Source organism: Cordyceps fumosorosea, assembly GCF_001636725.1.
Source record: "Cordyceps fumosorosea ARSEF 2679 chromosome Unknown scaffold_42, whole genome shotgun sequence".
Classification (NCBI taxonomy): Eukaryota; Fungi; Ascomycota; class Sordariomycetes; order Hypocreales; family Cordycipitaceae; genus Cordyceps; species Cordyceps fumosorosea.
Window position 1 is genome coordinate 67,489 of NW_017387342.1, and position 27,548 is coordinate 95,036.

At 54.5% G+C, this 27,548-nt stretch overlaps 8 protein-coding genes across 8 annotated transcripts; 4 read left to right on the forward strand and 4 right to left on the reverse strand.

Annotated features, from left to right (window-relative positions):
- Window positions 1–83: 83 nt before the first annotated feature.
- ISF_09146 (Lipase, secreted) lies at window positions 84–1,490 on the forward strand (the record flags this gene model as incomplete). Its single annotated transcript, XM_018852749.1, has 1 exon — window positions 84–1,490. One exon carries the CDS (start codon window positions 84–86, stop codon window positions 1,488–1,490), a length of 1,407 nt encoding a protein of 468 aa, XP_018700063.1.
- Window positions 1,491–1,685: 195 nt separating this feature from the next.
- On the reverse strand, window positions 1,686–3,509 carry ISF_09147 (Lipoxygenase; the record flags this gene model as incomplete). The annotated part of the gene is made up of 3 exons (XM_018852750.1): window positions 1,686–2,978; window positions 3,031–3,147; window positions 3,195–3,509. 3 exons carry the CDS (start codon window positions 3,507–3,509, stop codon window positions 1,686–1,688), a joined length of 1,725 nt encoding a protein of 574 aa, XP_018700064.1.
- Window positions 3,510–5,998: 2,489 nt separating this feature from the next.
- Window positions 5,999–7,704, forward strand: ISF_09148 (cytochrome P450 78A3; the record flags this gene model as incomplete). Its single annotated transcript, XM_018852751.1, has 2 exons — window positions 5,999–6,285; window positions 6,342–7,704. 2 exons carry the CDS (start codon window positions 5,999–6,001, stop codon window positions 7,702–7,704), a joined length of 1,650 nt encoding a protein of 549 aa, XP_018700065.1.
- A 2,607-nt stretch (window positions 7,705–10,311) lies between these two features.
- On the forward strand, window positions 10,312–11,493 carry ISF_09149 (hypothetical protein; the record flags this gene model as incomplete). The annotated part of the gene is made up of 1 exon (XM_018852752.1): window positions 10,312–11,493. The coding sequence occupies one exon, from the start codon at window positions 10,312–10,314 to the stop codon at window positions 11,491–11,493; it is 1,182 nt and encodes a 393-aa protein (XP_018700066.1).
- Window positions 11,494–13,363: 1,870 nt separating this feature from the next.
- ISF_09150 (D-aminoacylase) lies at window positions 13,364–15,405 on the reverse strand (the record flags this gene model as incomplete). Its single annotated transcript, XM_018852753.1, has 6 exons — window positions 13,364–13,683; window positions 13,753–14,020; window positions 14,114–14,409; window positions 14,474–14,655; window positions 14,721–15,067; window positions 15,148–15,405. 6 exons carry the CDS (start codon window positions 15,403–15,405, stop codon window positions 13,364–13,366), a joined length of 1,671 nt encoding a protein of 556 aa, XP_018700067.1.
- A 1,587-nt stretch (window positions 15,406–16,992) lies between these two features.
- On the reverse strand, window positions 16,993–24,433 carry ISF_09151 (phosphatidylinositol 3-kinase tor2; the record flags this gene model as incomplete). The annotated part of the gene is made up of 4 exons (XM_018852754.1): window positions 16,993–17,427; window positions 17,483–24,183; window positions 24,239–24,306; window positions 24,369–24,433. 4 exons carry the CDS (start codon window positions 24,431–24,433, stop codon window positions 16,993–16,995), a joined length of 7,269 nt encoding a protein of 2,422 aa, XP_018700068.1.
- A 510-nt stretch (window positions 24,434–24,943) lies between these two features.
- ISF_09152 (DUF602 domain-containing protein) lies at window positions 24,944–25,738 on the forward strand (the record flags this gene model as incomplete). Its single annotated transcript, XM_018852755.1, has 1 exon — window positions 24,944–25,738. One exon carries the CDS (start codon window positions 24,944–24,946, stop codon window positions 25,736–25,738), a length of 795 nt encoding a protein of 264 aa, XP_018700069.1.
- Window positions 25,739–25,846: 108 nt separating this feature from the next.
- Window positions 25,847–27,376, reverse strand: ISF_09153 (hypothetical protein; the record flags this gene model as incomplete). The annotated part of the gene is made up of 1 exon (XM_018852756.1): window positions 25,847–27,376. The coding sequence occupies one exon, from the start codon at window positions 27,374–27,376 to the stop codon at window positions 25,847–25,849; it is 1,530 nt and encodes a 509-aa protein (XP_018700070.1).
- Window positions 27,377–27,548: the final 172 nt, after the last annotated feature.

The following is a 27,548-nucleotide window of genomic DNA, read 5'->3' on the forward strand; positions in this document are numbered from 1 at the left end:
AGACTGGTGGTCCCCGAGGAAAATATGTCTCGGGATTCACGGAGAAGCTCGTTTCATTTTCTCTGCATCTGCTAACTTGCGCAATGGTTTGCATCTGGACAACCCCAATCGTGGTGGCTGTCGCCATCTTCACTTCCCTCGTCGCCGCGGCGCCGCCTCTTCCGCCATCCTTTGATGATCGCGCCACAACGGTGCGGCCCAGCGACGACCCTTTTTACCATGTCCCTGACGGTATCGAGGACATCGCACCCGGCACCATATTGAAGCATCGGCCTCCCCCAGCCAAGATTGCGGCCTTCGGTTTCGACCCGTTGAACCTCGATGCCACGTACCAGATCCTGTACCGGACCACGGACAGCCTCGGCAACGCCACGGTGACCGTGCTGACGGTGCTGGTGCCGCACAATGCCGACATGACCAAGGTCCTCTCGTACCAGGTCGCCGAGGACGCGGCCGACATCAACTGCGCGCCGTCCTACGCCTTCCAATTCCAGCACGCCACCGGCCCGGACAAGGGTACCATGACGACCGAGTCAGAGCTGCTGCTCGTCGAGGGCGCCATGGAACAAGGCTGGGTCGTCATCGCGCCGGACTTTCTCGGCCCCGACGCGGCCTTTCTTGCCAACAAGCTTGCTGGCCACGCCGTGCTAGACGGCATACGAGCGGCCATCAACTCCAATCCCTTCACGGGCATCAGCAAGAATCCAACCGTTGCCATGTGGGGGTACTCTGGCGGCAGTGTCGCCTCCATGTGGGCGGCGGAGCTGCAGCCCTCGTATGCTCCTGAGCTTGTCATTGCCGGCGCGGCTGTAGGCGGGACGGTGCCCAACATCACGTCCGTTGTCACCTCTATCAATGGCAAGCCCCATGCTGGACTCATTCCCACCGGTGTTGTTGGCCTCATGAACCAATATGCTGAACTCAGGCCCGTTGTCGAACAGCATATTCTTCCCCAGTTCCGAGACAAGTTCTTCACCGTCCGCCACCAATGTCTCGATGCCGATGCCAAGGAGTTCAAAAATCAGGACATACTAGCCATGTTTGACGATCGGGACCTAGTCTACACGAACCCTACCGCGATCCGCATCATCACCGAGAATACACTGGGACGCGGTGACACGCCCAAGATTCCCATGTTTGTGTACAAGTCGGTCGCCGATGAGATCAGCCCGGTGGCGGAGACGGACGCCCTCGTGGCTCAGTATTGCGCCGACGGGGCGTCTATCCAGTACCAGCGCGACCGACAGTCAGACCACAGTAGTCTGGCCATCCTGGCCGCTCCCAAGGCCCTGCAGTGGTTGAAAGAGACGATGCGCGGAACTCCCCGAAGAGGATGCTCTACCAAGACGGTTTTCTCGTCAATTCTGGACGTTGCCGCTCTCAAGGTCTTGCCCAAATTCCTCCTCGATGCGCTGCTCGATTTGCTGGGTAAGCCAGTCGGGCCGCTGGTTGCCCAGGCCTACTTGATGTTGGACACCCAAAGCCGATGAAATAAGGCTGCGACTATTGACCAGGAAATTGAGCGACGTTGCGCAAGCAAGACACAATGTACATACAAGGAAGCATTGGATAAGATTAAATTTATTTTAAAGTACACGAAATTATCATTAGGTCCAAGGTCTATATGCTGCGCACTCGAAATATACAATGCTCATTTCATCCTTGTTCATTCGCCCCATTGCCACTTACACTGCGCAGAAGAACGGGATGTAGCCTGGGTCCAGAGTGCGATACAGGAACGGCATGCCCTGGCTAAGCCCATCCCCGTCAAACTTGCGCGCCCGAATCTTGTCGCTGAGCCCCTGCAGCGTCTTGAGAAACTGCGCAGCCGCATCGTTGGTGCCCTTGTTGAGCCTCTTCAGCATCCCATCCCCGGAGAACACGCTCTCCAGCGTGCGCCCGTCCGCGCCGTAGAAAGGGCGGTTGAACGACGCCATGAAGCCGATGTAGTGCAGCGCCGTCGGCGCGTCCGGCAAGTACGGCAGCAGGTCCGTGACGCCCTTGGCGGCGGGCGGCGCGGCGTACAGCGCGGGAATGTGGAACGGCCGCGTGCGGCTGGCAATCGGCGCGCCGCCGTTCATCGAGTGGTGACCGACGGACAACACGAAGCCAAAGTGCGTCAGCACGTCGACGAGGGTCGCCCTGGAGAGCGGGTGCGCGGGGGGGAAGTCCTGCGCCTTGGCGTGCGCGGAGGCCTCAGCGAACCAGTTGCGGACCTCCCAGTCGCCCGCGAGGTCCAGCTCCGTCCGGTAGTAGGACTCGACGAAGCTCTCGAAGAACGCTCGGTAAGCGTCGCGGATCTCCTTCGCGTCGTCCCAGAAGGGAAACGACTTGAACACGGAGGCGCCCTTGTGGTCGAGGAGCCCACGCGACTCGAGGTCCGTCTCGAGTGCTCCGGCGCGGAACTTGCCGGCGACGGGCCACTGATCACTGACGAATCTGCGGCAGCTGAACTTGTCGTAGGCCATCAGCTGGTCCCAGTGGCCGCCGGGGTTGAAGCACAGCTCCTCGCCGACGATGCGCGACGAGTACGCCTGGAGCATCAAGCGCTCGAGGACCACTATGACCGGGTGGTTCTCGCTCAGCGTATGCAGGGCCGCCTGGTGGACCGACTCGGAGACGTCGTGCGAGATGACCAAGTGCAGCATCTGCGCGTGGAACATGTCATTGGCGTTGAACATCATCTTGGCCAGGAGCCAGTCGGCGGCCGAGTCGAGCGGGGTGTAGGTCAGGTCGATACCGGTGTTGGTCTTGATGGCGAGTGGCAGGAAGTCGTTGGTCTTGGGGTCGATGTAGAAGTAGGCGCTACAGGCGACGGGGAAGCGCTTGACGACGGAGGGAAGGGTGTACGCGTTTTGGTACGAGTGGTCCACGTAGAAGAGTCTCTTGGAAGCTTGGAGGCTGTGCAGCGTGGCGCCGGTGTCGACCACCTTGCCGACGATCTCGGCGTTGACGTCGAAGGGGAGCTTCTCGCTGGCCTTTACGAGACGAACTGCGTAAGGGTGCTCGCTCAGTCGCTCCATGGAGAACAAGATCCTGAGTGGCGTTGGCAATGATGCCGGGCGCGGGACCGCGAGGGTTGGACTGCTTGAGCTGGCCCTCGTAAAGAACCTTGCCGTAGTCATCCCATGTGCGCAAGCCGCCATTCTACATAATGTTAGCCGACACTTCTCTCGCTTTGAAGCACGACTTACAGTCTTGACAGCAGCCTGGATCTGCTGCAGATCGGCAGCGATCCGGCTGTCAATCTCCTTGCGGTCGACGGACCAGAGATCGTAGTCGCCCTTGGAGCGCGCGTTGCCCATCGTGCCGTTGGGGAACGGCGCGGCCTCGCCGATCAGTGACGGGCCGTAGACGAAGCCGGAGTTGCGTTGGGAAACACCAGCCGCTTGGCGGTGGGGATTCGAGTCCCTCTGAGGGATGCAGACGGCCGCATCTCGAAGCTGAGGAGCCGCGCTGGCACCTCCCAGAAGCACGCAAAGTAGCGCAGTAGTTGCTGGAGTACGCATACCGAGGGTTTGGTAGTTGAAAAGCAATTGAAGCGATCTGGATTGTCAAGCCGTTGCCACCAACCAAGGACAAGTTATGGCTGTGGGAGACCAGGTCTTTTATATAGATACTCTTCTCATCTTTCAACATTTTTGTTCACCAGAAAAAACCCTCTGCCATGTCTGATGCAGTAAACGACGAAGTCCCGGTCTGCGCCATTTCATCGGAAAGCCGATTCCCAGTCAGACCGCATTGTGACGGTGATGCTAACTAATAGCCATGACGATGCTACACTAGGCTTCGAATTCGTCAAGCGCTTACCAGCAAGTTGGGATCGGGAAATATTAGGGCACACGGTAGTGTAGTCTACATGGTATTTAATCCACACAAAATCACACGTCTGGTAAACGCTTACCCCGAGACCAACTGGTGCGATCGGGACGAAGCGGCCTTCGCACTCACCGTGAAAACGCACCAATGAGAGCAAGGTCAGCAGAGATGATGTCCCTGTCACTACTTTCACTAGCTACGACTAGAAGGATTCTTTCCCTTTTCATTTTTCGATGCTGTTGTCCTCCATTCTGTTGATTCTTTTCTTTTTTTTTTCTTACGAAAACACAACGTTCTGTGGTGGACGAGAAGCAACAGCCCCCTCAAGGATTTCGCTACGACAACCTCCTCCAAGACTCTTGAGAATGCCACGGCTGTAATAGAATAAACATCCAGGCACTATTGATAAACCGCCAGAGGATAAGTCAGATTCGGATTTGCTTATTAAACAAACTGCAGTTTTCTCAATATTTTATACTTTTGATGACCACGTCTGCTTACCGCCTTGCCGTCCCTCCTCTAGGTAACGGAGAATAATTTTCTTTGCATGCTGAATATGGGATGACCTGGTTAGTATGCAATTTTTAGGCCGAGAGAAAAGAAGCTATTCTGTTTATTTCGATGTTTTGTCGAAGGTTGGCTTCTTGTCGCATACTGAGCCAGTGTTGTAGTCCCTACCAGCAGACAGGCCACCACTGGTGATCACTTGTGGTGGTTCCGCGTATCTTCTGTTACAAATCACAAGAAACTAGGGCTTCAGGTTATAAATTATGCTAGTGGTATCAATAGGACGGAATATGACTATAGTCTCGGCCCAGTCATTGCACAATGTGTTGTTGTCTAGCCTAGTCACCAGTATTGGGGCTTGAACGACAGCAACAGTGCCATCTACAAGGCAGCTTTTCGTCTCCCCGTCTCAACAGAATCAGAAGTCATATTGTGTGCCTACTTTCTGAATAGTGCACACAATTCCCACGTGATATTTTGTTCTCGGTGCAGTATTCTGCAGTTTCAGCTGACTCGGCTACCCTTTTACTCTCTGAGCCTCTTCCAGCAACCGGCCCTGTACCCGCGTTTCACAACAGTCGTAGGGACTCTGGGGCATCATGGGCAGTAGAAAGGCTGTCGAAGTCAATTGGTGATACAGGTCAGAATTTTTAGACAAGGGGTTATCTTGTTCCCGGCAACAGTTCGGGCAGCAACAATACACGCCGTGTCCTGGCATTTCATAATCTTCACATGTGCCGTCTTGACAGAGCTGACAGAGGAGCTCAAACAAACAATACTGAACGGCCGCATGAGTTCACGACAAAAGGAGTCGTTGGGACATGGTCTCGCAATTCCCATGTGACAAAGTCATGGCTTACATGTTTACGTGATCGAGCCCTCCGTCTCCAAGAAGTCAAGGTGCCGGTTTCTGGCTGCATGTGTCAGAAGTCTGAGTAACGTGTGTATCCTGTACGGTCAACCCTGGGGCTTCCAGGAAAACCTTGATGCACCAATCAATAGCCGTGCGCGGGCACACGATGATTCGTAACTCCAGACGCGTCAAATACAGCGGTTTGGCTCACGACCCTGATCACATGTCAAAAAATACGTCACGACTTGAATGATTTTACACGTGCAAGAGGGGCAACTGTGTTTCAAGGTGAAGGTGAGGGTAATAAGGGCAGGGAGAGCTTTCCGCCCCAACAGAATTAGCAAATGAGAATAACATGAATCCACCTGAGATGATGTCCATGCAATGCTCGGTAATGGCTGACTCGGGGTACGGCGAGATGCAAAGTGCCATGCGGGGAAGCGTACGCAGCACACCACGTTATTCAATCGCAGGGGGTAAGGGTAGACCCAAAGCCTGGTAGGGCAAGCCGTAAGGGGTTAGAGTTAGAACAAGCCCTGTTGTTGAACGGACACATATGAGTCGCCGCACGGAGCAGAGCTAGGCCGCTTGCATTCCCGGTCCGGCCCCCTCTTGCGACCCCGCGCGCTACCGGCTTTGCAGCGTCTCCACCTCGCCGACTTGCCGCGGTGCAGCTTCGGGAGGCCTAGTTTAAAGGGATGCGAGTCCCAGGACGAGAATTGTGGCTAGTATCTCGATCTTGTTTTGCATCACAGCAGACTGCAAGCCGTGGTTAACTATTGATCGCGATACGAGCCCATTCAGACCACCCAGCCCATCATGGCAGCCATTCGATTTATACCGCTGAAACACATGGCGGGCATCAGCCTGCTTGGCAGCGTGCTCATCAAGTTTCTTAATCTGCTTGACAATAGGGCGCAATCCGTCATTGTCTTCTTCGCTCTATTCGCCGCACAGGCCACCATATACTCGGCATATGCGATCCTCGTCTACCCTTTCTTCGTCTCGCCTCTTCGACACCTGCCCCAGGTCAAGGGCGGACTACCACTCATCGGCCATGGAATCAACATGCGTAAAAAGGGCGTTGGCGTCATGGCAAAGGATTGGTTGGTGACACAGGTCCGCAAACCGCATCAACTCGACTCACTGACACTGCTTGTAGGATTAGCGAAAGCCCCAACGACGGCTTGATTCGCGTCATGTGGCACTTCAACCAAGAAATGGTCATCGTCAACTCCCCGCAGGCCCTCTCCGAGCTCCTCGTCACCAAGTGCTACAGCTTCGAGAAGCCACTCTTCGCGCGCAAGTTCCTCGCCCAAATCATCGGTTGGGCGCTCCTCACCGTCGAGGGTGACGTGCACAAGAAGCAGCGCCGCGACATGCTGCCTGCCTTCTCCTTCCGCCACATCAAGGACCTGTACCCCCTCTTCTGGCGCAAGTCGTGCGAGTCCGTCCGCGAGATGACCGCCCAGGCCGACGCCGCGGGCTACCAGGAGGTGGACATCTCCGGCTGGACGGCGCGCTGCGCGCTCGACATCATCGGCCTCGCCGGCGTCGGCGTCGACTTTGGCTCCATCAAGGACCCGGAGAACCCGCTGGCCAAGAGCTACGAGCTGCTGCAGCCCGACGAGGCCGACATGGTGCTGATCGGCATGCGCGCGTTCCTGCCGGACATCATCATGGACCACCTGCCGCTGCAGCGCGTGCGGGACGCGAAGCGCGCCTCGGCGCACATCCGCGGCGTCGCCAAGGAGCTGATCCGGGAGAAGCGCCGGCTACTGGACAACAAGGAGGATGCCGGCCTGGACATCCTGACCGTGGCGCTGGGCGGCCGGCTGTTCTCCGAGGACGCGCTCGTCGACCAGATGATGACCTTCCTGTCCGCCGGCCACGAGACGACGGCCTCGTCGCTCATCTGGGTGACGTACTTCATGGCCAAGTACCCGCACATGCAGGAGCGGCTGCGCAAGGAGGTCCGCGACACGCTCCCCTCGCCGGACAGCGACGTCGAGGTTACCAGCGCCGTCATAGACTCGATGCCGTACCTCAACGCCGTGTGCAGCGAGGTGCTGCGGGCGCACAGCCCCGTGGCGCAGTCGGTGCGCGTCGCGATGCACGACACCACGATCCAGGGCCAGTTCATCCCCAAGGACACGCTGCTGGTGCTCGTCCCCTGGGCGACCAACACGGACCCCAAGCAGTGGGGGGACGACGCGCACGAGTTCAACCCGGAGCGCTGGCTGAGCCCGGAGAACGGCGGCACCAACGCGACGAACCCGGCCAGCGGCGGCGCGACGAGCAACTACGCCTTCATGACGTTCCTGCACGGCCCGCACAGCTGCATCGGCGGCGCGTTTGCCAAGTCGGAGCTCGCGTGCCTGGCGGCGGCATGGATCGGACGGTTCAAGTTTGAGCTTAAGAATAAGGCGATGCTGGACGCGAGCAACATCAAGATCAACCCGAGCGTCGTGGCGAAGCCCGACGGCGGAATGGAAATGCGCGTCCAGGTGGTGGAGGGATGGTGATGAATTGGGGAGATGTGAGAAAATCAGGGTGCTTGTACAATTATAAGTTAATTTGCAGGGTGGCCAGGTGACTATGTCTGTTCGTTTTCGTAAAGCGCTCCCTTTGTTTTGTCCCAAATACCAGAGAAAATCACTTTAATATTATAAAAACTTAAAATACAGTTGTATCGTCCTAGATTGTATTGTTAAACCTTGGTAAAAGTTGGACAGTGTCTTTGTGACAATCATCAACATCAATTGCTCTGTTACCTCGGACGACGAATAGCTCCGGCAGTAGCGGAGTGGCTCTAGAACCGCATGAGGCTGCTTACTAGATGGCGAAAAAGCGAAGAAGGAAACAATATCAAGTTGAGTAGCAGTGCATTGCAACATGTGCACACATGCCAACGGGACTTGTCAAGAACAGTAGCTGAGTCGCCTCGTAATTGCTCAATACCGAGCACTCGCTAAATTTGGCACATTCGTCCCTGGAAATATTTACTACAATTTTGGGTCTTTAATATGCCTAATCTGCCAAGGATCGGCCCTGGAAATCTCGCCTTGCGTGAGCCGGCTGTACCCGGTGCCAGTGCCAGTAGGGGTAGGGGCAGTAATTGGCCCGAGATCTGTCTCACTGAGTTCTTTTCCCATCATCGTGAACTTGTCGTCCAAGTTGGAAAACCATCGCCACTGTCATCTTCGCCTTTCTGACAAGGTTCCTGTTTCTGATCAAACTTTTCCTGATAAGGAGTGGACTTGTACTTATATTCACCGCCAGGCGACACCGACTTCTTGGTAATTGGTGCACCGAAAAACTCAGGAGATTTGCCACGCCGAGACTAGAAAAAACCGATGCGTGAAGCTATTTTGGTGTCGTCCTTGCCGGAAAAGCCTGTAGTCTGGCCCGGGTACTATACTACTACTATTCGGTGACCCCCACCACCCAAGTTACAGAGTTGCTAGTTAGACTGTGCTTGTCATCTAAACTGGTCAGCACCCTCTATTTTAGTTGGCAGGTGCGAGCGCATCTCGCTGACCCAAACAAGGTGTGGCATTGGAGATGCAGCCACAGGCTGGTGGGGGCCACTGATTTCTCGCGCATTGCCAGACACCGTTACCGCGAGGCATCGAGCAAAGGGAGAGAGGTAAGAGATCAGGAAGCTGCTTGAGGACGCCATTGAAGGCTTGTTACACACCTAATGGCTCGTGGCGTCTTGCCTCTGCTGTCGAACCCCCATCAGACTTGTTTGTAAAGCCCCCTGAATACTTCTATTTGCTCACACTACGTAATCAACTCCTTGACTGCTTTCAGGCCCGCTCACCTGGTCTCTCACCAAATAGCACTCCACCAGCCCGCGAGAGGCTGCCAGCACGAAAAGATCGGTAGCCAAGATATGAGTGAGTGCCGAGCTGGCCAGAGCGCGTTCCCCAGGTTCGCTGGCACCTTGCTGGTCTAGAAGACTTGAAGCAATGGGATGCAGGTCTATGGACCTTTGCGGCGAAGCCTACCTATTTGTCAACTCGTGGTGGCCAGTTTGACCACACAGAGAATGAGGCCTGTGGAGCCTCGCGCGCGGCAGACCTTCTGAAAGCTAGCGCTGACCAGGACATTCGTTGTAAGTTATCATGATGGATGGCCTGAGCTCTCCGTGACCAATGCCAGTGTTGATCTTAACAGGGACCAGCAATATGGGACGAGACGTTCGCTGCCAGGAGACCAAGTCTCGGCCGTCGCCCGGACGAGGCTTGCATTGTACGTTAGGGCTGGCGATTGGGAGGTATTGCCTGCCCACAAGGTTCGGCAACTGTCCGATGAGCCAATCCGACGTTGGTTGTACTGGCTGTATGCCAGTCTGAAGCGGTTGCGACGGTCTAGCTTGCTACAACAGATTGCTGTAGCAGTTGGTTCCGGGCCAATGTCGTGAGCGAGTTTGTGAGTACAGTACACGGGGATTTGACGTCTGGTTGACAACTACTAGACACTTTCTCAATATTTTTTCTTTTTTTGTTCTCATGGGTTGAAGCAGCTCGTTGGAATCCAAATGCTTGTGATATTGCCACGCAGCAAGCACTGCCCGCCACTCATCTCACACAACCACCCCCATCATCGTCAGGAACAAGGCGGAACAAGCTAGCTAAGGGGGGGCATCAGCCTGCCGGATGTCGAGTGTGCCGGCATCTGTAAATAACACTGTAAGTAAGGCCGTTTGAGAGGCTAGCGCGCGGTAAGTCTACGCCTTTCCAGAATTCGACCAGGTGATGAAGCTTCTCCTTGCCCCAATCTCGTTATAGTTGGTGCAGCGAAGATCTCTCCCAGATGACAAGTCCCGCGAGGCCATCTCGATTTCTAATAAGTATCAAGCCATGCCTCGTCTCAAAAAATATGGGCGACCCTGTTTAAATCAAGCCACCACGATTGCCGTCTGTGTGATCTTCAGCCATCTTCAACGCCAAACTAGTCAGGTTCCTTGCAACCGATCAACCACTTACATGCCAGACGCAACCTCACTTACAACCTCTTACTTATAACCCTTCTACAAACCCTCACCCTCACCCTCACACCCAACCTCATACCATCATCCAACTAAAATGGGACCGAGTCGTGAAGCTTGCGATCGCTGCCATGCGATGAAGACGAGATGTGTTCGGTCGCCACGCTCCCAAGTCTGCGTGCGCTGCACCCGTCTGGGTTTCTCATGTCATTACAGCCCTCCCGGTCGTACCGGCCGACCGGCTGGAAGCAAGCAAAAGAACGCAACCAACCGCAACAAGCCATCATCCAGGTCCTCCTACGAAAAGTCAAATTGGTGCAACACGGTGGTGCCGCTACCATCCTGCACGGGTCCGCCGACTGTCAATCCCATCATTCCTGGGCAAACATCCCCAGCCCTGACTGCCCAGGATGCCTTCCACTTGCAACTCCCCGTCAACTTCTCCGAGCTTGAACTGTTTGGCTCAGAGAGCTCATTCAGCGACGGCGCAAACTCCATGGTCTTCATGGACGACCTATTTCAAGACGTCATGAGCAGCAGCATGACCAATAGCGCGTCAAAGCTCTCAGTAACGCCGCCTTCTACGGTGTCGCAGGAGCCGCTGGAGCATATATTCTTTGACTCCGCCCCCTCTTCGAGCCACAACTCGGTGGCCTCCATGGAAGTGGCCGAGTACGTGCTGCTGGATGCCCAAGGGCAGCTACTGAACCTTGTGAGGGCTCTCTCGTCATGCTCCAGCTTCCCACAGGACGTCGAGGAGATTTACCGCATCACCGACACCTTCGTGAAAGTGGTTGACGACATCGCCGCGGGGCTGGACGCCTCCTCGTCGTCCGCGGGAAGCAGCTCCGTCACGCACATGCTGCTGTCTAGCTGTTACATGAGTCTCATCCAGGCGTATGAGTGTCTCGTCGGCCTACTTCGACGCGAATTGGGCCCCCCTCCTCCCAAGGTCGACCGGCTCGAGCAGCAGCAGCACCTCGGCATCCCGCCGACCGGGACGCAAATCGCCGGCCCCCTCCCCTCCACCACGGCAAACAACGTGCCGTTCATCAGCAGCGTGGGCAATGTGCGCTTGGAGATGCCCCATCGAGCCGTGGCAGAGATCAACCTGCAACTGGTGGGCCAGGCCGTGCAGCACCTCCAGGCCTCCATCTCGCGATGCGCGGCCAAGGTCCGGCCTGGATTAGGCATGGAGAAGGGCCGGTCGGTTGCTAGGTCAAGCTCGATTTGCGCGTTTACAAAAATGGCGATGGTTGAGTTGGAGCAGCGTGAGAGTACGTTGTTTTCAGGCTTGCAGATGCCCACATTACAATGAGGAGCAGTACCAATAGCATCATTATTAGATGGATGGATACCTACATATAGAGCATGGAAATAATGAGCGATGTAACATAATAGAAAGCCTTGATTCTTCATGGTGATTATGCATGATTTACGTGGTATTTGTTCTCATTTGTAGTAGATAAGCTGACAGTGGGTATGAAGTGAAGTCGCGAGTGAGTGAGTGGGCAAGTCGTGTGTAGGACTCACCCACGTACATTGCGGTGTGGCCATTAGCAGTTTCTTCGCGAGGTCGAATTTATAATCCAATGGGCAGCCATTAGAAGGGCGGGCATTGACGAGACAAAGGGAAGCACGACATTAATAAACGAACTCGCTAATGCAGTCGACGGTCTACAGCTAGCGTCCGAGGCGGCTTTCCGGCAGGGAGCCCAGATCGCGAAAGTCCTAAAGCCAATCAGATGATAGTATCAACTGCACGTTAGGCAAATTCTCGGACAAGATACTCCTGTGAACGAACTTGAGGGGCCGAAGAGGGTGAATCCGCTCGTCTGTAGTCCAGCTGGCAGCGGCACAGCGTAGATCAACCCGACGACATCCTTCGGCCGAGACCCCTTCCTCACAAGGCCAGTCGAGCCAGCCCTCCACTTCCCGACCGGCACACGGCCAACTTCCCTGTTTTTTTTTTTGACAATGCCGTCTCGCACGCGGCGTCGCTGGTCGATCCTTAGGGGCCAGACGGCGGATGGGGGCAGGCTTGTTGTAAGGCACTTGGGCACTCAAGCACTCTCCCGCAATCCTGTAGAGTGAGTGTGTGGCGTGTTTCGCACAGAATAATGCAAGGCAGGGGTACTTCCTGCTTGGCCGTTCGTCTGAAATCCTAGTGGTGAATCCTTGGTGTCAAGCATGACAGACCGTGAGGCTAAAGGCCAGATTGCTTGGAGGGTGTCGCCTCCGCTTCTGATCCAGAGCCGCTCCTGAGAAGGTCATGACATGATAATGTCTGGTAAAAGTTATACAATAGTGTCCGTAGAGGTAATTGACGAGAAAAGAGGCCGGTCGCGCTCTCTGTCCCGTCTTTGCCACGAGCCGATTGCTGCGCCGAGATGATAGCGCCTTCTGTGGCAGCGCCCCGAACATCAATCGAGAACAGGCTCACTGGAAGTGCAATGGCTCTGATATATGTTGCCGGATCGGGAAGAATTTCTATCCCAAGTTTTGGAAGATGGTGAAGAAATAGTTGTCCGTTGCGCCGGCTACCTTGTTGTGTGGAGGCCACCTTCCTGCCGCCATCCAACGTCAATTCACACGGGGCGACGAGTGAATATATACCCATTTCGTTTTACAATTACTGCACCACAGACGCCAGAGGAATGATGCTTTAGACTTGTTCTGTTAACTTTGCGCAGGTGATCTCATGCGAACCTTCCGCAATACCACTTGCCCCCCACAGCCTCCATTGGCGTCTTTTCTCTAGCAACACACTCTTGTAGTAAATCACGCATTGACACTCAGGTATACATGTCATTTCGATCTCATTGACTGTAGTAATAAATCTGACCATTGATCCCTTTACCAAATTGAGCGAGCGCCTTCGTGGCGTCCTGCGGGCAGGCATCAAAGGCAGTTGTCAGGAAGAAAAGTCGCCATGCACGGCGGATATACATCGACAGGCTACCAATCAGCCGGCTCAACTTCCGATTCTGGGTTTCCCATAGAAAGTAGATATGGCGCACAAGCCCAAAAACAAATCCTAGTCTTGAGAGCTGGTTTGTTGACTTTTCAAAAAGTCTACTCTCAAGATGTGTCAATCCCCGATCGAAGGAAACGGGGCTATATACAAAAGCATTCCGAACAAGATGCACCCCCTTCTCTGGTGCGAAACACACATATAATGCCATGTACTAAACCAGACCGGAAGCAACGCTGCCGTCCTTTCTCCTCCGCAAGACGTGCCCCCCTCTCGCCCCCGTGAGTCTTCCCCCATCCACAGCCACCACACCATTCACCAGCACAAAGTTGATGCCTTTGCTCGTGAGCTTCGGCTGCTCGAATGTCGCCATATCCTTGATCGTCTCCGGGTCAAACAAGACGAGGTCAGCGGCCGACCCGACGCCGAGATGGCCACGGAAGGGATACACGTTGAGACGCTTTGCCGGGCGCGATGTCAAGTGTGCCATCATCTGCGGAATGGTGAACATGCCCAGGTCTCGTGCGTAATGGCCTGTTGAGAGTTAGCATCACAAATAGTATCACAAATAGTATCACAAAGGTCTGTAATGGGAAAAAGTACCTAGATATCGTGTGAATGTGCCATAGGCACGAGGATGCAGCGTTTCGCCATGGAGAATGGCGTCGCTGCCACTCATGTGCTTCTCATGCTGCATGATGGCACGCACATTCTCCTCGTGCCCAATATGCATCAAGCAGCTTGTCGCAAGTCGATCCTTGACCAGAATATCGTAAAACACTTCAATGGCCGGTTTTCCGACCGACCGGGCAACTTCCGCGACCCGTCTGCCGGCATAGCCATCCAGCGCCTCGTGCTGCGTGCTTCCAATCTACAGACACCCCTGAATTAGTCTCTCTCTAGTCATTGATAACAAAAGGGGGTTCTCTGCGATGAAACCAAACGGAGTCGACACCGCGCTTACCTGGATCTCATCCCAGTTCGTCGGGATGCCGTGGCCGCCGTCGCACCCAGTCACCTCCACCGCCACGCGAATCTTCTCCCGCGTCTCGGCGTCGCCCAGCCTCCTGAGCGTCTCGTCCGGGCCGCCCGCCGACGCCCAGCTGGGTAGCAGCGCCGCCAGCGTCGTGCACCCGGGAAGGTACGGGTACGTGTCGAGCGTCACGTCGACGCCCGCGCCCAGCGCGCCGTCCACCATGCGCAGCAGCTCCGGCGCGCGGCCCTTGTTCTCGGAAAAGTTCATGGTCGCGTGCGTCAAGTCTAACAAGTCAGCAAAGAGAAGTACAGGGTGTACGTGCAAAGGCAGGGGAGGGGGGGTGCTCACGGATGGGACATCCAGTGTTCTTGCCGAGACCAATCATCTCCTCGTAGCTCTCCAGTGCCTTGAAACCATAGCTGCGATGATGCGGTGCGTAGAACGCGCCCGGGTACTCGTCCGCGAGAACCTTGCAGAGGATCGCCAGCTCCGACGTCGAAGCATACATGCCCGGGGTGTAAGTAAGCCCACTACAATCCACAGTCAACCTCTCCGTCTTCGCAATTCTTGACATGTCCCACGCACAACAACATACCTGGACATGCCAATGGCACCTTGACCGAGCGCCTCCCGCAGCAGCGTGACCTGGTCCTGTATCTCCGCGGGGCTCGCCGGGGTGTCGTTCGGGCCGCACGCCAGGAGGCGGAGGTTTCCCTGCGGCACGAGCATGGCGACGTTGGTGGCCGTCTTGTTCCGCTCCAGGCAGTCCAGGTAGTCGCCCACCGTCCGCCACTCAAAGATGTTTGTGCCCTGGTGCTTGGCCGCGCACTCCTCGTCGGAGGGGTTCCCGTTCCAGCCGGCGATCTGGCTGCGAATAGCGCGCAGCTGCTCCTTGGTGCGCACCGGGGCGTAGGAGATGCCATCTTGTCCGACGACCTCGGTCTTCATTCATTTATTAGTTGGTCACCACAAAAGCCTTCTTTTGTCAAACATTTCGAGACGGGGGCCCTCCGCCAACTTACCGTGCAGCCTTGAGAAATCTTGGCCTCGTGCACCGGGTTCGTGATGAGGTACAGGTCCGAGTGCGCGTGCATATCGATGAACCCGGGCGACAGGTACTGTCCTTTTCCGTCGATGCATCGGGCCGTCGTCGACTCTATCGTGCCCGGGTCGCCAATCTGCACAACCAGGCCGTCGTCGACTAAGACATCGGCGACAAAGGGTGCGACATGTTCCTCGCCAGTGATGACCGTCGCAGAGAGGAATAATATGGGTTCCATTTTTGCTTCTTGAAAGAATCACCAGGCATGGAAGTTACTCACGTTCAAGAGGTGGGAGGTACAAGTTCAACGTCCTCATTACCGCTGGCAATGAAATGCAATGCGCGTCAACGTCTTCTCGTTGACATTCCCCCGCATAGTTGGGGGTCAGCCGTGGGGTGCGGGGTACGGCGGGGGGGGAAAGCCGTACCTTGCATCCAGATATGAAGTGTGTAAATATGGCAAGGTTGCTTACAGCAGGCAATGACATGTGCACGAAACAGTTCCGGTAGGCATATTGGACTATTTTGGTAGGATTTACCTCGATTCACAGCGACGCGGAAGACTGACTGTGGGGTCGTCCAGCATCACTTTGGGCTTCTCCAAGGTAACCCAGGTAGGCAGCAGCAGGAAGCTGTGAGTGACCACGACAGTGATTCCCTCTAACCAGCGCGAGTTTAATGCAGGTGATCTGGCTGCTGCCCGAGAAGCTGGGGCGGGCACAGCCAGCTCTGCACAAACACTAACGATCTTCTCAACCAAGGCCTGTCGCTGGACCTCTTCCAAAGTTGCCCACACGCTATCAAGAATGCTTCCTGGGACTCTTCCCAGTATAATATAGTACCGGCCGTCGATATTGCAAAGCTTCATTGTCGTTCATGGAGCCACGGCATTGTGGTGTGCTCTCGCGTGGCTTGCAGCAATTCGACAGTCTTGACCTTGCAGAGTACGGTCTCGCCGATGGTAAAGACGGCAGACGCACCGGCAACGTCGTGTATCAACTGAAAATCGCCTGTGAGCGAAAGTACTCGGCTCTTGGGCACGGGGAGGGAAGTATTCGTGACCTTGTACCGCCATGTGCTCTCTGACGGTTGGGCTCGTGTGGGCAACAACAGCCTGCCACCGATTAACCAGGAATTGTCGTCGATTTCCCGAATCGACTCACCCACTAGAGCTTCTGCCATTTGCAGTCACTGGTTCAGCTATTAGTGGTAAGTGCCACGTAAAGTTGTGTGCAGGGCAGGAGAAGAGTGTCGATACGATGTTGCCAGGGCGGGACGACACGGAGCGCATCCAGAAATTCTGGCAATAAACAATCAATCGGCACGTCGCGTGTCAGGGCTTAGGCAGCAGTTGAAAATACGGCGGGCTCAACAAGTCGCGACGCACCGATCAAGGAATGGGTCTCACAGATCGAAGAGTCCAGAAATCTCACCAAGGTTGGGGGAATCGCATTGCCCAGCGACGGTATGCCAAGGGTGGTGGGCTACGGTGCCAGCGAGACACCGCACACCATCGCCACGCTGTTGAACAAAAGCACGAGCAAACGCAAGGCTAGACATGGCATATCACGCCAGTTATGGCAACATCGGTTTCTCAAATAGACATTCTTCGTATTATTTACATGACGACTACGCTAAGCCCACTAAACTGCCTGCAGCGTGTCGTCAAAAGATCAACAGGGTGCAGTAAAGTTAAACAATGGCATCAAACCAATAATGAAACAAGAAGCGCGTAAACCAGTGCGCAATCAAGCGCTGCGTAAAAAAGATGCGTAGAAAAATGCATAAAGAGGAAACACCACACACTCGTTCCGACCATGACCACTCACCAGAAGCTGCACCATCCAATGTAGTGCTGGCAAAGATTCTCCAGCTTTGTCGCTTCGATGATGAGCTTGTTGACTTGATTCACAACATCCAGTTCCTCGTTCTCCTTGAAGTCGCGCCCGTTGAGCTTTTGAACCACACGATCCAAAACCTCAATAGCCCTGGCATTCTGGGTCTCCGTGTCTTGCGCGCCGTTAGCACCGTCCGGCTCGGCTCGGCTGTTGGTTCTGGCCCTGGGCCGGGCAACAAGTGCGCCAGGGTTGCCAGCCATCAGCTCGGATGGGGCAACGTCCGCGTCGAGAATCGACGCTCTTCGTGCTCTACCTCCACCATTGAGGCCGATCAGAACCGCCTCTCTCTCGGAGCGGAAGTTTGGCCCTGTAGGCGACGCCGTGTTAGTTAGACGCCAAGTCAGCAAAGGATCGTGGATGAACTGTATTCTGATTAGTGTATGATGCGACGCATAACGAGATTAGGGGGATACTCACAGCTTCTAGGACTGCCATGACACTCTCCTTGTTATCTCTGAGGAGTCGCATAACGTGCTCGCAGGTGATTCTGAAGCTTCCCTCAATGTTGCTGACTTCCATGGCGTATGTGAGCATACGTGTCAGGCGGAACGGTACGCGTTCCGGGTATTTCTCCCGCTTCATTGCAACCTCGAAACAGTCACCAAAATCGATGTGGAAGATGTGTCCGCTGAGACGGTCAAGCATGAGGTTGGACGGATGACGATCGCCCAGACCTAGGATGTATCCGACCATTGACATGACACCCAGAGATCTGGTGTAGTTGGTGCGGCGCTCGAGCCAGGCCTCAGACGACTTGGATTTGAGCCAGAGAACACGGTAGAGATCCTGGCCGGTGGTATTGTCCAAAGCATACCCAAAGACCTCCACTTTTTGCATAAGTGTGAGGTTGTCATAATCGGGAGCCATCTGGAGCATAATCCGATGCTCTATATTAAGAAGAATCTTGCGGCTCTCTCGGTACTCTCGAATTAGGACATGGAGAGTATCAGTATTGGACCTCCACCCTATAAGGCCGGAGCTTTGAGACAGCGGAATCGCCGGGAAGCGCAAAATGGTCAGGTGGCGCTTGAAGCACTCTGCATCGCTTGCCAGAAGCGTGTTACAGAGACCAAACAGCTGCATGACGCGTTCGTCTTGCCGGATATCTTCGTGACCCTTGAGAAGGAAGGGGTATGCATTTCCATCCGTGCCACTTGCAGTGATCTTTCGAGGACGCTGCTTCGAGTTGATGACTGTCAAAGTGGGCTCGAATGATTGGATCCTTACAGGGAGCTGGCCGCTGCGGTAGGTACCTGGGATGGCTAGGTCGAGATTCTTGACGTTTAGGAGCTTGGGCGAGCAGTAGGTCAGATCAAGAGTGGTGACCTGCGGCAACTGTCGAGAGATTCGACGGAAGACCTGGTAGTAGAGATCCCAGGCTTGGTTCAGATCATTCATGTCTCTGCTTGTCTCGTACTGGTGGCACCATTCTTGCGCCTCCCTAAGATCGCGACCGAATGCTTGTGCAAATGAGACCTCACGCAGCGTTTCCGGTCCACGCTCTAGGAGGTTGTGGAGTGGATCAAGCGTTTGAAACATGCCCTCGATATTCTGGTCACCAAAGTATAGCCTGGAGGCTTCTTCTAGGCCTTCGTGCCATTGTTCATGCCACAAGACTGCGACACGAATGAGCTCATGGCTGACAAGATCGGCTTGGGCTACTAGGTTGGCGCTGTGCTGACGCATGCTGTCCATAATCTGCGCTGCAGATCGTGATCTGCGAGTGCTCTGGGCAGATTTCATGGCGACCGTGAGAGGATAGACCAGCGCTTGAGGATGCGCTCGCCCAACATCGGCAAGCAGATTTTGCACCGACTGCTGTACTCGCATGTTGGGCTGATTGATACGTGCGATCAGTTGAGGAAGAACCTCAAGCCAAGTATCAACACTGACGTTTGAGAACCCTTCTGTGACGGCTGCGTGGACATCTGCATGGCCGCCATGGGTGAACCACAGTGTCAACAGCCGAAGGGTATCCTGAAGCGAGCTACCAGCAGAGAGTGCAATTGACTTGAAGAATCCCTGGATGGCAGGTACAACGTGCTGAAGGATAGTGGCGGAGTCCGTACGATTGGCATCAGCCTCGGTTCGGGCTGTGAGAGTCTGAACAATCTCAAAGTTGGCGAGAGCCCAGGCATGCCATGCCTTGTACCAGCGCGGGTTATACTTCGTGGCTTGCGAATAGGAGGCGAGAATCTCGTCAACATTGTCACGTTGCCAGTTGTCCTTGTTGAGCGCGATAAGCCATTCGCCTTGACGAAGGTAACACTTCGCGAGAAGCACAGTCTGCTCCATGAGTGCTCGTTGAGTCTGCGGTGTGATGATTGATGAATCGACTTGACTCTGGAATGAGTAGTCGACCGAGGTAAGCTCTGTGCCAGACTGGGATGAGAGGTGCATCTTGGTCATGTCGAATCGATGAGCAGTCTCGTTGGTGAACCTCTGTAAACAATACAGAGTGCGCTCAGAAATGCGGCGCAATGGTAGACTGCTGGGCTGTAGGCCAGTCTCCCACTGAAACTTAAGCATAGCGTAGATGACCTGAGCCGGAACATTCTTCGGTAGCGTCGAGCCCTCCTTCCAAAACGGAATCATGTTCTCGAGAGGGGCGTCAACTCCAATCAGCTGCTTCAGCGATTTCTCAGCAAGGCCGATGCGACCAGACTTGCGACATAGGTTGGCAAACTTGATCCACATGCGCATATTCTCCGCGGGGGTAATAACCAACGCACGGAGTCTGAGCACACGATGCCAGAGGTCAACATTGCGCTGACAGCCTTCAAGACGTGTCTCCCAGGTCTTACGCATCGTCGCACGCTTCTTCTCGTCACACTGCTTGTATGTGATGAGTTCCTCTAGCTCAGCAAGCATCTGCACGCGAACGATAACAGGATAAGCTCGATTGTACGACTCGCTGACGAGTGCACTTAGCTCCGTGTCCAAGCCCTCGCGGGCTTGTTGAATGTTGAGTATCGCCTCTCTGAATTGATTTCTGTGTAGGGCAAGAATGGCGCCGAAAAATGAGCGGTCTGGGGAGTTGCGCTTCAATAAAGACAAGTAGTTATCCATAGAATCCCACTTGCCAAGTCCCCAGGCAGCTGCAGTTGCCAGTGGTGCAATCTTGCGCTGTACTTCAGGAGCCGAGTTTTGCCAGGTGTTACCTGTGAGCGTCGCAAGGGCATCCCATTCGCCGAGCGCGTGTAGGCATCTCATCTTACCCATCACAATATCGATAGGGACGGCTTGCTCTGGGGGCACTTCGGCTTCGCGCTTATTGTAAAATGCCAAGGCCTCCTCCCAGCGCTCAAGCTTCTCGAACCAGGTCTCGCGCAGCTGAATTCCCTCCTTATAGAGCTGAGCTTTTCGCAAGATACCGATTGCAGCATCCGACTGCTGGAGCTGGTTGTTGATCACTATCAAGGCCTCCACCGCGCCGCTGCTTTGATCCTGGAGGAACTCAAGTTCCTTGTAGTGGAGAGCCTTGGCATAGGCGTGGCATCGCCCAGCTTCCCGACCAAGAACCCGAATGTCAATCGGTAAGGCTTTGTCATCATGTTCCATGAATTCAGCAAGGTTTAAGAGGAGTCCAAGCAAATCCGGCGGAACATTCTCGGATTTGATCGCACTCTCGATGTTTTGGATCAGCTCATCCTGGAATTGTTCGAACAGCTCACTCCAGCAAGACACGAAAGCAGAGTTGAACAGCTCTCGCGCAAGTGGCAAGTAGGCGCTTGCTAGGGTCGCGCAAGCGCGAAGCGCATGATTTGGAGACTCCGACAACAAGGTTGTACTGAGCCTTCGCAGCCACTCCTGCCAGTCATCCTTTGTCGACTTTCCCTTAGTATCCCAGGCAGTTTTCAAGTGTATAGCATTCATCTCCAGCTTTTTCGTGCCTAGGTCTGCGAATGCAGGTTCGATACCTCGATCAAAGTAGCGTGTTTCGGTATTCAGGTCCTGGGGGAGCGGATCGCCTTTCTGGAGTTTGCTTACTAAAAGCTCGTAGTTTGAATGCTGAATTTGGCGCGTGTTGACCACCTTGTTTACAGTCCCCATAAAGTTGATATAATCCCGCCCGAGCTGCTGGATGAGGGAGCACATGGTATCCAATGCCGCAGTTCGTAATGCTGGCTCGCTAGTATCAAGCACGCGCGTGAGGGGGTGAATTATCCTAGCGGCGTAATCGTTGAGGTTGACTTGCTTCGAGATCTTGCCAATAGATTCAATTGCCTGCTTTTTGAGGAATACGGGCTGGGCTGGTTTCTCGAATGTTCGCACGATGACGGGAATAATGAGATGCATGTATTCTTCGGCACTGGCTCCAAAAACAAGGAAAGCATGCAAGACCCTCTCCGACGGCGCACGCTTTGGACTGGTATCTTTCTCGAGAACACCGAGCAGCAATGGTAGAAGCCCTGCCAAGAAGATTTTGAACTCTCCCTCTAGCGACCGGGAGATTGATTCGATAAGCGAGAGGATGGTAGTCTGCAGTGATGATGACGATTGGTTCCAGTATTCTTGTAGTATCTCGATGATGCTGGGGAGGTAGTTTCTGATGTGCTGTCTGACGATGCTCACCAGCGTTGCCAGCTGGTTAAAGTAGGACTCCAGTCTTGTTGACGGCGAGGACCGAATGACTTGCAAGAACGCAGGAATAATGCGGTCCAAGAAGGAAACGCACTCTAGGCCAAGGGTCCTGAAGATGCTCATGATGGCTTCAATGACGGAAGCATGATGCTGGGCGAGGGAATGATCCTTGAGAATCTGAAGTAGGGCGTTGATGGCAACGGTCGGGAAGTATTCTTTGTTAGACGGAGTCAATCCGCTCATCATGAGGGAAATATCAGTCGTCGCCCCCGTGTCTGAGCGAGGTTGGGTATCGAGAGGCTTTTCTTCTGCCTGCTGACATTTGTAGGGATCAAGAGCGCCCAAGATACCCATCAGCTTGATGGTTTCCTGCCGAATGGGTCCGCGCTGGTCTTCGGTGCGGATGATGCTCTGTAGATTCTCCAATAGCTGCGGGTATTCGATATATGGCTGGATGACGTAGCCTGAGTTGCTAGCCAGTTGTCCAAGAGTGTGAAGCGCAGCCTCTCGCCTTGGGTTTGAGCTCTGGTCTTGGAGAGCCTCGATGATCAGAGGCATGAGACGGTCTTTATAGGGAAGCATATCCTCGCCACCCACTGTTGCCAACTCGCCGATTGCGTCGAGGATTGTTGCTGCGACAGCGGCATTGGGATCGCTAGCTTTTGGCAGAAGGACCGACATCATAGGCTCAACGTATGGTTTGATGAGGGATTGCGCATTCTGCACAAGCAGCCGGAGTAGTTTAGCGCTTTCCTCCTTGCTCCGGGCGACATCCGAGAACTCCAGCTCCGTTAGCATCTGAACGAGAGTTTTGCGGAGAGAAGGAATGACATATGCAGGGTTGTATCTCGCTAGACGGCCAATAATAGAAATAGCGACCTCTCTGATAGCAAAGGTTTCGTCATTTAGAGCAAAGAAGAGAATACGGATATTTTCAGCCTTGGCAAGGTGGCGATCAAACCTTTCATCCAGAGCTGCAAGAACAGTCTCGCGAATGCTGGGTTCAGGGTCCGAGATGCCGACGGTGAGGAGCTTCTCGATCACATCGCCGACAACTTGGAGTGCATGATAGCTTGTTTGGTTGACAATTGGATCCCGAACATAGAGCTGACAGCAAGTAAGCGCGGCGGCTTCTCTGATGTCCGGGTCCTCATCTTCAACATATTTGATTGCCACGTCTCGCACGAATTCATTCAGAATGTGGCCAGTGAAATCAAAGCTTCCCAGCGTGTTAAGTGCGAGTTTGACTTCAGATCGGCGGTGTTCATATGCTTGTGCGTCTTTACCGTCCTTAGCAATAATAGGAACAGATGAGAGGGTGTTGGGTTGAGGAGCACCCAGTGGCTTGAAGGGCTCGCCACACAGAACAATACTAAGCATATCCAAAAGTCGTTCTTGGATTGTGGGCTTAACGGGCGGTATATAAAAAGCCATGTCAACCAACGCTTGCGTTAATTTGGGTGTAAGCTCGCAGGCGAAGATCGGGTCGAGCAGCGCTTCCATGTATTTAGTCAAAGTTTGGCCAACTGCCACGGCGAGGCGACTGATGCAGTCAAAAACAGGGTCCACAGAGCCTCTCTTGCGCGACTGCACGCTTAGCCCTTCCCTCACATATATGAGAACACCGTCAAGGTATGGTGCAATTGCGCTCTTGACAGAGTTAGCAACATTTCCGATGGCAAGGAACGCGTCATTCCGCTCCTTATCCTTCTTGAGCATCCCAGAGAGGTAGACCATAAAATTGTGCAGCCATGATTGGGCAAAATCGGCAGGAGAATAGCTTGCTAAGTCGGGGATGAGGAGTACCACTGTACTTCGAATGGTGGGCTCGCGGTGGTCCTTGTGTCGAAACACGATTTCACATGATTCCTGATAGTGTTCTTGCATGAACATGCCCCCTTGTTCAAGGAGCTCCTTCAAAACCAGCAACGACGCATGCGTATACTCCATAGTATTAACTCGGAAGCCCTGCCTGCATTCGTTGTAGATCTTGCTCATCCATATCTGCTTCATTTCCTGGTCTCGGTCGCGGATAATGCGGAAGCAGGCACTGACGGTCTCGGCTGACGCCTCGCGGATTTGTTGCTTAGGATCTCGCAGGCCAACCCAGATCAGCTCAAGAATGGTCTGAATGAACTGATACATCAACGTCGGAGTGCTGATGGAGAGCTCTCGTAAGACTAGTACCGCGCTGTAGCGTCGTTCCTCGATTCGGTCATTTTGCAGCCATTCGAATGCCATGTTTACTTCGGCCTCGACAAGCTCCGAAATCATGGAACCGCCAGGGCGACAAAGTTTACCGAGTGTAGCGGCGGCAGGTCGCATCAGATTCAGCTCTTTTCCCCGCAGAACGCTCCTCAGATTTTGAAGGAATCGTGTGTATTTCGAACTGCCTTCGCCTTCGGCGTCGAGAATCGCATCCAGGGCGTAGATACCGCCCAGGCGCTCGGCCGAGTCGCTGCCATGTGTTATGAGTTGCGTGATCTTATTATTGACGGCATTGTAGAAGGACTGGAATTGTTCCGGGGTAAGATCTGCGTAGGTATTATTAGTTATGACCACAACAAAGCAGGCAAGAAAGAGGCTTACCTCGGTGGCAGACGCCAACTAGAGTCTTCAACTGCGAAGCCGCCCTTTTTCGAACATCGTCACTGCCTCTGTCATCACGGTCAGTAGGTAGAAACGGGCTAATGTAGCGATGTGTTTGTTCTTGTCTTACCTAGACTTTAATTGGCGGGTAATGTACTCGAGCTGCTCCAAAGCAGCAGGTTGCTGCTGCGTCATGGCGGAGACTTTTCACAGCGGTAGAGCTGTAACATATGGGATATCGCGCAAGACTCGATCGCAGTCGTCCAGAAGTGATGCAGTCGCCCAAGTGCGCTCCAAGTGTCGTGAGCGGACGAGTGGGTTGGTGGGTTGGCGGAGGGTTTGTGCGAGGGGGCGACGCGACAGCTGGGTGATGAGAATGTCGAGATACCGGTCGCTAGAAACAGACGACGCAGTGCTACCACAGCTACGCTAACGCATGATGCGGTGCAGTGGGCAAATGCGTGGCTGAAGGTGGTGATTCGATGACCTCGTGCGAGGATAGGTAGCTTGGGTTGATCAAGGGACAGTGCGCAAAAGAGGCCGGCACTGTTCTTAGCACGGGCCGATGTTAGGCGAACTTGCGACCCGCTACGGTGCACACTGTGCAACGGCGACCCACATCTCGCATCGTGGGTGTCGTCGTGTCTAGCCGTCACCACTCAAAATTCAGCACAGCAACCTTCTCGATACAAAATATTGATTATCATGGGTAACGACGGCGGTTCGATACCGAAGCGCCGGGAGCTTGTGAAGAATGCCGCTCGAATGCCGACGGTGTCTGAACTCAAAGCGACCATTCTCGAATCCCTCGGCCACGCCTGGTCGCATTGTACGCTCAGCGATGCGCCTCTTGACATGGAAACAGCAGTCTCGGATGCATCTGGTCGGCTATATAACTACGAGGCAGTTTTGAAGTATCTCATGCCAGATGAAGAGTCTACGGACTCGGACGTCCCCCTGACCAACATTCGTTCCCTCCGCGACATTGTGCGACTCAAGTTCCTTCACCGTGGCGGCAAGTGGATTTGCCCAGTCTCCCTAAAGGAGATGGGCCCTGCCACTCGATCAGTATACATCGTGCCATGCGGGCATGCATTTGCTGAAGTCGCCGTCACCGAAATTAAGGAAGACCTCTGCCCCGAATGCAGCGAGCCCTTTGAGCGCAAAAACGTCATCACGATTCTGCCAACGACCGACAAGGATATTGAACGACTAGTGGAGAGAATGGAGGAGCTCAGGTCGAAGGGGTTGAGTCATTCTCTTAAGAAGGACAAGTCCGAAAAGAAGAAGAAACGCAAGGGAGAAACTCTGGTACAGGCAAATGGGGACAAGACCGACGAAAAAGCAGCCACAAACAATAAGAAAGCGAAAAGGGAATATGATAGGACAGGAGACATCAATAATCCCATAGCTGCCAGCCTCACCGCACGTGTGATGGCAGAGCAGGACGAGAAAAATAGGCAGCGGCGTCTGGCACAGACTGCCGCGACAGGGCGTTAGCGGTGCAAGAGAGGGAGGGATATGATTGATGGAGATACCCGGACCAAATAGTCCTTAAAATATATTACATTCGCATGCTTGCTCCATGTGTTTCTCAACGATACCGGTCTAGAGAAATGGTATGTACTCTTTTCTCACATCCCACTGATCCCCTGCAACTTGCGGGTCTCGAAATATCGTCACCGTGACGCCAGCCTTTTCCCGCGCTCCGATCAAAACATTCTTGATACGCGAGGCCTCGACGACGCCATACGGAGACTGAAGCTGCACAGTCTCAGGACGCACATTGAGGACTTGGGCAAGACCACCAACAGTCTGAACAGCACCGTCTGGCGTCGTGTTGAAGTCCAGTAGCTCATGTAGGTGCCTCTCCTCCTCCATTTGATCGACCGTGAGTGTAGGCGGACGGTCGAGCGGTACATGCCAGCCGCTCTTGCTGGAATCCCTACTCGACGTCTGCGATGCAGGGCTCGCGCCGTCTATGCTCTCATCGACCAGTGCTCGGTCAATCTGCCCCTCTTCAGCCTGGATCGTCCGCAGCGCAATTGCAATGGCTTCGTTGGAGTGCCAAAGGTTTTCTCGCCGATCTTTCAGCTCGTCCTTCATGAGCAGCCTCACGGCGGCACGACGCAGCAGCGGATGCCGGCACTTTTGCGCCGTCCAGTATATGGGCGCGATGAGCTCTGTCTCGAAGCTGAAATAGTGCAGGGGGGATCCTCTCTGCGCGCTGGCGATGATGGCCGCGGCAAGCGACACGATGGTGCCGAATGCGGAGACGTGGGCGTCGTAGGCCACCTCCTCCTGGCTCAGCGAGGTGGCCAGCCAGATAACGGCCGTGTTGTAATAGATGAGCAAAAGACTCTGCACGCAAAGATTCGCCTGTGTCATTTTCAAGCTGCTGGTGAGAACAACAAAAATGACGTGCCAGTGGTCTAAGCACGCCAGCAGGGCTTGCTGCGCCGACGCGAGCTGTTGCAAGCCCTCCGCATCCAGTTCTCCCGTGTAGATCTTTGGCCGTGCGGCCGAACTGAATCGCAAAGCTTCGTCTAGGAGATGATATAGCAAGGTTCTCGCTTCTGCCATTGTGGTGAACTTCACAGGCGGCGCGATTGATGGACGTAAATGCTTCGGCACTCCGGGGGGCTTGCCGCCGTAAAGAAACGCCGCGAGACCGAGTCGCGTGTACATGGGAACTAAATCTCGTTTGATCAAGTCAATTGCAGGCGACGAGGAGGTATTGCTGAGAGATCCCAGAAGCTTCCGGCCTTCGATGATGTGCATCCTCGCGGCCTCTTCGTTGTCCAGCAAGAACTCCAGGCAGGTATACAGAACACAGGCTAGTAGGGGCACGGCCGGCCCGTCGCTGGATTTCCACTGGCGCAGTGCCGATATGGACTTTCCATACTCGGAGTAGATGAACGACGGCCCAGCCATGTTGCCCTGCCCTCTGTGGGTGCTAAGGTGCTCATGGAGGCTGCTCATCGCCAGCACAGCATGTCGCACAATGGGCTCCGTCACACTCAGTCGCATCACCAAGCCACCCCAGAACTCCGAGTCCATGATGTTGCCGAGGACGGGCGCTGACTGGCTGCGATAATAGTCAAAGGCGCGGCATCCCTCGGGCGACCCGAAATCCATCGTCGGCGTCAGGCGAACCAGACTCGTTGTATTGTTGGGGGGCGGCGCCCGGCCAGCATATCCCTCGCAAGTGCGGCCTGTCCGGACGCAACGAAGACATGACGGTTTTGCCTCATCGCACTTTACCTTGCGGATTCTAGAGTGGCGGTTACAATTAAGCCACAGGACAGGG